General features: G+C 55.7%; 1 protein-coding gene across 1 annotated transcript in view; it reads left to right on the top strand.

Annotated features, from left to right (window-relative positions):
• The first annotated feature begins 838 nt into the window (after positions 1-838).
• SMC1A (structural maintenance of chromosomes 1A) overlaps positions 839-9,645 on the top strand; it is a 57,955-nt gene continuing 49,148 nt past the window's right edge. The window contains exons 1-4 of the mRNA XM_090126553.1: positions 839-1,067; positions 4,229-4,417; positions 5,985-6,097; positions 7,334-7,537. Of these exons, the coding sequence (XP_089982679.1) occupies positions 959-1,067; positions 4,229-4,417; positions 5,985-6,097; positions 7,334-7,537 (615 nt within the window). The 5' untranslated portion in view covers positions 839-958. The remainder of the gene's footprint in view (positions 1,068-4,228; positions 4,418-5,984; positions 6,098-7,333; positions 7,538-9,645) is intronic.

The following is a 9,645-nucleotide window of genomic DNA, read 5'->3' as shown; positions in this document are numbered from 1 at the left end:
ATTGACCCCAATATCCCAATATCCCCATTGACCCCCATTATCCCCACTGACCCCAAATCCTCCATTGACGCCAGTGTTCCCCAATGTCCCCATTGACCCTAATGTTCCCATTGTCTCCCATTGACCCCAAGTTCCCATTGTCCCCAATGTCCCCATTGTCTCCATTGACCCCATTATCCCCCATTGTCCCCATTGTCCCCATTGATCCTAATGTCCCCATTGTCCCCATTGTCCCCAATGTCCCCATTGTCCCCATTGACCCCATTATCCCCCATTGTCCCCATTTACCCTAATGTCCCCATTGACCCCAATGTTCCCCAATGTCCCCACTGACCCTAATGTTCCCGTTGTCTCCCATTGACCCCAAAGTCCCCATTGTCCCCAATGACCCCAATGTTCTCCAAAGTCCCCATTGTTCCCATTGTCCCCAAAGTCCCCACTGTCCCCATTGTCTCCACTGACCCCCAATTGTCCCCCGTTGTCCCCATTGGCCCCATATCCCCGCTGACCCCAAAGTTCCCATTGACCCCACTGACCCCATTGGCCCCAATATTCACGCCCCCCTCCCCCCGTATTCGCAGTTGCCATGGCGACGCCCCGCCCTATGCAAATAACTCAACGCTTCCCAACCAATCCTGGAGTGCGGCGGGCCGTCCCCTCAATTCAGCCAATCGCCGAGCAGTAGGCGGAACAACCGAAAAAGAGACACAGTGGCGAACCAATCACCGCCGGCGGCTGCCGGAAGTGTGGCGGCAGTGACATCGGAGTGAACCAATCAGCGCCGGCGGCGGCCGGAAGTGCGGTGGGCTCTCTCGGCCGCCGTAGCAGCTCAGTTTCCCGCCCTCGGAGTTCCCTCAGTGCGGCGGCGCCGCGGTTTTTTTTCCCCTTTTTTTTTTTTTTTCCCTTTTTTTCCCTTTTTTTCCCCCATTTTTCACCCCGTTTACACTCCGCCGCCGCCATGGGCTTCCTCAAGCTGATCGAGATCGAGAACTTCAAATCGTACAAAGGCCGGCAGATCATCGGGCCTTTCCGCCGCTTCACCGCCATCATCGGCCCCAACGGCTCCGGTGAGGCCTCGGCGATCCCCGCATCCCATAATATTCCGGGCTGAGGCTGCCGCGCTGCTCTGCTTCCGCATCCCAGAATGATTGGGATGCCGGGGGAGGCGGGGGGTCTCCATCCCATAATAGTCCAGAAATCCCAATCCCATAGTGCCTCAGGGATCCCCATCCCATAATGATTGGGGTCCCGTGGCTCTCCATCCCATAATACCCCAGCGGTCCCCATCCCATAATGATTGGGGTCCCGTGGCTCTCCATCCCATAATACCCCAGCGGTCCCCATCCCATAATGATTGGGGTCCCGTGGCTCTCCATCCCATAATACCTTGGGGTCTCCATCCCATAATGATTGGGGTCCCGTTGCTCTCCATCCCATAATACCTTGGGGTCCCCATCCCATAATGCTCTGCGTCCACCATCCTACAATGCTCTGGGGTCTCCTATAATCCCATCACCCCACATCTGACCCCATAAGTGACCCCATAAGTGTCACACATCTGACCCCATAACCCCATAAGTGAGCCTATAACCCCACATGTGATCCCATAACCCCGTAAGTGACCCCATCACCCCACATCTGACCCCATAACCCCATAAGAGGCCCCATCACCCCACATCTGACCCCATAACCCCATAAGAGGCCCTGTGACCCCACATCTGACCCCATAAGTGAACCAATAATCTCACATCTGACCCCATAAGTGTCACACATGTGACCCCATAACCCCATAAGCGACCCTATAACCCCACATCTGACCCCATAACCCCATAAGCGACCCTATAACCCCACATCTGACCCCATAACCCCATAAGTGACCCCATCACCCCACATCTGACCCCATAACCCCATAAGCGACCCCATAACTCCACATCTGACCCCACAACCCCATAAGCGACCCCATAACCCCCCACCCCATAGGGAAATCCAACCCGATGGACGCCATCAGCTTCGTGCTGGGGGAGAAGGCGTCCAACCTGCGCCTCAGTAGCCCCATAACCGACCCCATAACCCCACATTTGACCCTATTAGTCATCATATGACCCCATAAGCGGCCCCATAACCCTGTAAGTGACCCCATAACCCCATAAGCGACCCCATAAGCGACCCCATAACCCCCCCCCCCATAGGGAAATCCAACCTGATGGACGCCATCAGCTTCGTGCTGGGGGAGAAGGTGTCCAACCTGTGCCTCAGTAACCCCAGAATTGACCCCATAAGCGACCCCATCACCCCATATCTGACCCCATAATTGAGCCCACAACCCCACAAGTGACCCCATAACCCCACAAGTGACCCCATAACCCCCCACCCCATAGGGAAATCCAACCTGATGGACGCCATCAGATTCGTGCTGGGGGAGAAGGTGTCCAACCTGCACCTCAGTAACCCCAGAAGTGACCCCATAAGTGACCCTATAACCCCGTGTGTGACCCCACAAAGGACCCCACAGCCCCATAATCGACCCCATAACCCCCCCCCCCATAGGGAAATCCAACCTGATGGACGCCATCAGCTTCGTGCTGGGGGAGAAGACGTCCAACCTGCGCCTCAGTAACCCCATAACCGACCCCATATCCGACCCCATAACTCCATAAGTGACCCCATAAGCAACCCCACAACCCCACAAGGGACCCCATAACCCCATAAGCGACCCCATAACCCCCCACCCCATAGGGAAATCCAACCTGATGGACGCCATCAGCTTCGTGCTGGGGGAGAAGGCGTCCAACCTGCGCCTCAGTAACCCCAGAAGTGACCCCATATCCGACCCCATAACTCCATAAGTGACCCCATAAGCGACCCCACAACCCCATAAGCGACCCCATAACCCCATAAACGACCCCATAACCCCCCACCCCATAGGGAAATCCAACCTGATGGACGCCATCAGCTTCGTGCTGGGGGAGAAGGCGTCCAACCTGTGCCTCAGTAACCCCAGAATTGACCCCATAAGCGACCCCATCACCCCATATCTGACCCCATAATTGAGCCCACAACCCCACAAGTGACCCCATAACCCCACAAGTGACCCCATAACCCCCCACCCCATAGGGAAATCCAACCTGATGGACGCCATCAGATTCGTGCTGGGGGAGAAGGTGTCCAACCTGCACCTCAGTAACCCCAGAAGTGACCCCATAAGTGACCCTATAACCCCGTGTGTGACCCCACAAAGGACCCCACAGCCCCATAATCGACCCCATAACCCCCCCCCCCATAGGGAAATCCAACCTGATGGACGCCATCAGCTTCGTGCTGGGGGAGAAGACGTCCAACCTGCGCCTCAGTAACCCCATAACCGACCCCATATCCGACCCCATAACTCCATAAGTGACCCCATAAGCAACCCCACAACCCCACAAGGGACCCCACAACCCCACAAGGGACCCCATAACCCCCCACCCCATAGGGAAATCCAACCTGATGGACGCCATCAGCTTCTTGCTGGGGGAGAAGATGTCCAACCTGCGCCTCAGTAACCCCAGAAGTGACCCCATATCCGACCCCATAACTCCATAAGTGACCCCATAAGCGACCCCACAACCCCATAAGCGACCCCATAACCCCATAAACGACCCCATAACCCCCCACCCCATAGGGAAATCCAACCTGATGGACGCCATCAGCTTCGTGCTGGGGGAGAAGGCGTCCAACCTGCGCCTCAGTAACCCCAGAAGTGACCCCATATCCGACCCCATAACTCCATAAGTGACCCCATAAGCGACCCCACAACCCCACAAGTGACCCCATAACCCCATAAGCGACCCCATAACCCCCCACCCCATAGGGAAATCCAACCTGATGGACGCCATCAGCTTCGTGCTGGGGGAGAAGGCGTCCAACCTGCGCCTCAGTAACCCCAGAAGTGACCCCATATCCGACCCCATAACTCCATAAGTGAACCCATAAGCGACCCCACAACCCCATAAGCGACCCCATAACCCCATAAACGACCCCATAACCCCCCACCCCATAGGGAAATCCAACCTGATGGACGCCATCAGCTTCGTGCTGGGGGAGAAGGCGTCCAACCTGCGCCTCAGTAACCCCAGAAGTGACCCCATATCCGACCCCATAACTCCATAAGTGACCCCATAAGCGACCCCACAACCCCATAAGCGACCCCATAACCCCATAAACGACCCCATAACCCCCCACCCCATAGGGAAATCCAACCTGATGGACGCCATCAGCTTCGTGCTGGGGGAGAAGACGTCCAACCTTCGAGTGAAGGCCCTGCGGGATCTGATCCACGGGGCCCCGGTGGGGAAGCCAGCATCGAACCGTGCCTGCGTCAGCATGGTGTACGCGCAGGAGTGCGGCACCGAGAGGACGTTCGCACGCCTCATCGTTGGTGAGAGGGGATTTTGGGGTGAAATCCGGGGATTTGGGGCAAAAACGGGGGAAATTTGGGGGGTTCGGGGGGTGGGGGAGTGAATGGGGGTGTGGGGTGGGGGTGGGCTTTGAGATGGGCTGAAATGGGGATGGCTTTGGTTGTGTTGATGTCACTGTGCTGGGGAGGCCTTAAGGACAGCAAAGTGTCCCTTTTGGGGCTTTGTTTTGGGGTGAAATCGGGGGACTTTGGGCAAAAATGGGGGAGATTTGGGGGGCTTGGGGGGTGGGAGAGTGAATGGGGGTGTGGGGTGGGGGTGGGCTCTGAGATGGGCTGCTTCTTTCATGGCATTGGGGGACACATTGGGGACATTGGGGAGAGGAAAGTGTCCCTTTTGGGGCTCCGTTTTGGGGTGAAATCATGGGATTTTGGTCAAAAACGGGGGAGATTTGGGGGGTTTGGGGGTGGGAGAGTGAATGGGGGTGTGGGGTGGGGGTGGGCTTTGAGATGGGATGAAATGAGGATGGCTTTGGTTGTGTTGATGTCACTGTGTTGGGGAGGCCTTAAGGACAGCAAAGTGTCCCTTTTGGGGCTTTGTTTTGGGGTGAAATCGGGGGGTTTGGGGCAAAAATGGAGGAAATATGGGGGGCTTGGGGGTGGGAGAGTGAATGGGGGTGTGAGCTTTGAGATGGGCTGAAATGAGGATGGCTTTGGTTGTGTTGATGTCACTGTGTTGGGGAGACATTAAGGACAGCAAAGTGCCCGCTTTGGAGCTTTGTTTTGGGGTGAAATCGGGGGACTTTGGGCAAAAATGGGGGAGATTTGGGGGGTTCGGGGGGTGGGAGAGTGAATGGGGGTGTGGGGTGGGGGTGGGCTCTGAGATGGGCTTCTTCTTTCATGACATTGGGGGACACATTGGGGACATTGGGGAGAGGAAAGTGTCCCTTTTGGGGCTTCGTTTTGGGGTGAAATCATGGGATTTGGGGCAAAAACGGGGGAGATTTGGGGGGTTTGGGGGTGGGAGAGTGAATGGGGGTGTGGGGTGGGGGTGGGCTTTGAGATGGGCTGAAATGAGGATGGCTGTGGGTATGTGAGTGTGATTGTGCTGGGGAAACATTGGGGAGAGCAAATGTCCCTTTTGGGGCTTCGTTTTGGGGTGAAATCGGGGGATTTGGGGCAAAAATGGGGGAAATTTGGGAGGTTTGGGGTATAAGGGGATCTGTGGGGTTGTGGGGGTGCATGGAGCATTGATGGGGGTTGTAATTAGGATTGCTTTGGTTGCGTGAGTGTGATTGTGCTGGGGAAACATTGGGGAGAGCAAATGTCCCTTTTGGGGCTTCGTTTTGGGGTGAAATCGGGGGATTTGGGGCAAAAATGGGGGAAATTTGGGAGGTTTGGGGGGTGGGGGTGTCTATGGGGGTTTGGGGTGGGGGTGGGCTCTGAGATGGAGTCCATCATTCATCTGTCCATCATTCATTTCCCCATCATTGTGTTGGGGACACATTAAGGATAGGAAAGCGTCCCTTTTGGGGTTCCGTTTTGGGGTGAAATGTGGGGATTTTGGGTCATTTTTGGGGTTTTTTTGCAGGCAGCTCCTCGGAATATAAGATCAACAACCGCGTGGTGCAGCTGAGCGAATACAGCGAGGAGCTGGAGAAGCTGGGCATCCTCATCAAGGCCCGAAACTTCCTCGTCTTCCAGGTGGGGGTGGGCAATTTTGGGGGGTTATGGGGAGCAGGGGGGGATTTTGGGGTGGTTATGGGGTGTTATTGGGGATTAGGGGGGATTTAGGGGTGTTATGGGGTCTCTTGGGGTCTTTTCCACCCTATGGAGCGGTGGAATCCATCGCCATGAAGAACCCCAAGGAGCGCATGGCACAGACCCCATTTTTAGGGGATTTTTGGGGTCCACAACACCAAACCCCATTCATTCCTGGCCCCAAACCCTCTTCATCCCCACTCCTTGCTTGTTAGGATCAAATCTTTGGGGCCAAACCCCATTTTTGTGGCATTTTTGGGTTCCAAAACCCCGCATCCATTTCTGGGTCATTTTTCTCCACCCCAACCCCAAATCCCATCCATTTCTGACCCCCAAATCCCCCATTTCTCACCCTCCATCCCCACCCAGTGCCTGCTAGGATTATATTTTAGGTCTCCAGCCCCATTTTTAGGGTCTTTTGGGGTCTTTCCCCCCCTATGGAGCAGTGGAATCCATCGCCATGAAGAACCCCAAGGAGCGCATGGCTCAAACCCCATTTTTAGGGGATTTTTGGGGCCCCCAGCCTCAAATCCCAACCATTCCTGACCCCCAAACCCTCTTCATCCCCACTCAGTGCCTCTTAGGGTCAAATCTTTGGGGCCAAACCCCATTTTTGTGGCATTTTTGGGTTCCAAAACCCCGCATCCATGTCATTTCTCATTTCTCTCCACCCCAACCCCAAATCTTAATCATTTCTGACCCCCAAATCCCCCATTTCTCACCCTCCATCCCCACCCAGTGCCTGCTAGGATTATATTTGAGGTCCCAACCCCCATTTTTAGGGTCTTTTGGGGTCTTTTCCCCCCTAGGGAGCAGTGGAATCCATCGCCATGAAGAACCCCAAGGAGCACATGGCTCAAACCCCATTTTTAGGGGATTTTTGGTGTCCCCAGCCTCAAATCCCAACCATTCCTGACCCCCAAACCTCCTCCATCCCCACCCCTTGCCTCTTAGGATCAAATCTTTGGGGCCAAACCCCATTTTTGTGGCATTTTTGGGGTCCAAAACCCCGCATCCATGTCATTTCTCATTTCTCTCCACCCCAACCCCAAATCTCATGCAAATCTGACCCCCAAATCCCCCATTTCTCACCCTCCATCCCCACCCAATGCCTGCTAGGATTATATTTGAGGTCTCCAGCCCCATTTTTAGGGTCTTTTGGGGTCTTTTCCCCCCCAGGGAGCGGTGGAATCCATCGCCATGAAGAACCCCAAGGAGCGCACGGCGCTGTTTGAGGAGATCAGCCGCTCGGGGGAGCTGGCCCAGGAGTACGACAAGCGTAAGAAGGAGATGGTGAAGGCTGAGGAGGACACCCAGTTCAATTACCACCGCAAGAAAAACATCGCTGCCGAGAGGAAGGAGGCCAAGCAGGAGAAGGAGGAGGTGGGGGGGGAGAAGGGGGGAAATTGGGGGGGTTGGGGGCGAAGTTGGGGCTGAAGGAGAGAGGAAAAGGAGGAGAAGGAGGAAAAGGAGGAGAAGGAGGTGGTGGGGGGGGGAGAAGGGGGGAAATTGGGGGGGTTGGGGGCAAAATTGGGGCTGAATGAGAGAGGAAAAGGAGGAGAAAAAGGAGGAGAAGGAGGTGGGGGGGGGAAAGGGGGAAAATTGGGGGGGTTGGGGTGAAATTGGGGCTGAAGGAGAGAGGAAAAGGAGGAGGAGGAAAAGCAGGAGAAGGAGGAGGTGGAGGGGGAGAAGGGGGGAAATTGGGGGGGTTGGGGGCAAAATTGGGGCTGAATGAGAGAGGAAAAGGAGGAGAAAAAGGAGGAGAAGGAGGTGGGGGGGGGAAAGGGGGAAAATTGGGGGGGTTGGGGTGAAATTGGGGCTGAAGGAGAGAGGAAAAGGAGGAGGAGGAAAAGCAGGAGAAGGAGGAGGTGGAGGGGGAGAAGGGGGGAAATTGGGGGGGTTGGGGGCAAAATTGGGGCTGAATGAGAGAGGAAAAGGAGGAGAAAAAGGAGGAGAAGGAGGTGGGGGGGGGAAAGGGGGAAAATTGGGGGGGTTGGGGTGAAATTGGGGCTGAAGGAGAGAGGAAAAGGAGGAGGAGGAAAAGCAGGAGAAGGAGGAGGTGGAGGGGGAGAAGGGGGGAAATTGGGGGGGTTGGGGACAAAATTGGAGATGAAGGAAAAAGGAGAAGGAGTTGGTGGCGGGGGGAGAAGGGGGGAAATTGGGGGTTGGGGGCAAAATTGGGGTTGAGGAGAGAGAAGAAGGAGGAGCAGGAAAAGGAGGAGAAGGAGGAGGTGGGGGGGGAGGAGGAGGGAAATTGGGGGGATTGGGGGGCAAAATTGAAGATGAAGGAAGGAGAAGAAAACAAGGAAGGAAAAGGAGGCTATTTTCTCCCCAAAACCCCACATTTCCTCCCAAAAGTGCTGTTTTCACCCCAAAACTGCCCTCCAACCCCCCCAACATGATGCTCTCCCCCCAAAACCCCAGGTTTTACCCCAAAGTTCCCCTCCAGCAGCCCCAAAAATGCCCCCTGTGACCCCCAACCCCCCCATTATCCCCACCTAATGCCCCAAAACTTCTGTTTTCTCCCCAAAACAGCCCTCTAGCAGCCCCAAACCCCACATTTCCCCCCAAAGTGCTGTTTTCACCCCAAAACTGCCCTCCAACCCCCCCACCATGATGCTCTCCCCCTAAAACCCCAGGTTTTACCCCAAATCCCCCTCCAGCAGCCCCAAAAATGCCCTCTGTGACCCCCAAGCCCCCCATTATCCCCACCTAACGCCCCAAAACTGCTGTTTTCTCCCCAAAACCCCACATTTCCTCCCCAAAGTGCTGTTTTCACCCCAAAACTGCCCTCCAACCCCCCCACCATGATGCTCTCCTCCCAAAACCCCAGGTTTTACCCCCAAATCCCCCTCCAGCAGCCCCAAAAATGCCCTCTGTGACCCCCAACCCCCCCATTATCCCCACCTAACGCCCCAAAACTTCTGTTTTCTCCCCAAAACAGCCCTCTAGCCCCCCCAAACCCCACATTTCCCCCCAAATGTGCTGATTTCACCCCAAAACTGCCCTCCAACCCCCCCACCATGATGCTCTCCCCCCAAAACCCCAGGTTTTACCCCAAAGTTCCCCTCCAGCAGCCCCAAAAATGCCCTCTGTGACCCCCAAGCCCCCCATTATCCCCACCTAATGCCCCAAAACTTCTGTTTTCTCCCCAAAACAGCCCTCTAGCAGCCCCAAACCCCACATTTCCCCCCAAATGTGCTGTTTTCACCCCAAAACTGCCCTCCAACCCCCCCACCATGATGCTCTCCCCCCAAAACCACAGGTTTTACCCCAAAGTTCCCCTCCAGCAGCCCCAAAAATGCCCTCTGTGACCCCCAACCCCCCCATTATCCCCACCTAATGCCCCAAAACTTCTGTTTTCTCCCCAAAACAGCCCTCTAGCAGCCCCAAACCCCACATTTCCCCCCAAATGTGCTGTTTTCACCCCAAAACTGCCCTCCAACCCCCCCACCATGATGCTCTCCCCCTAAAACCCCAGGTTTTACCCC

Source organism: Phasianus colchicus, chromosome 29, assembly GCF_987193195.1.
Source record: "Phasianus colchicus chromosome 29, bPhaCol1.hap1.1, whole genome shotgun sequence".
In the NCBI taxonomy this organism is placed as follows: Eukaryota; Metazoa; Chordata; class Aves; order Galliformes; family Phasianidae; genus Phasianus; species Phasianus colchicus.
This window is presented reverse-complemented; position numbering and strand designations above follow the sequence as displayed.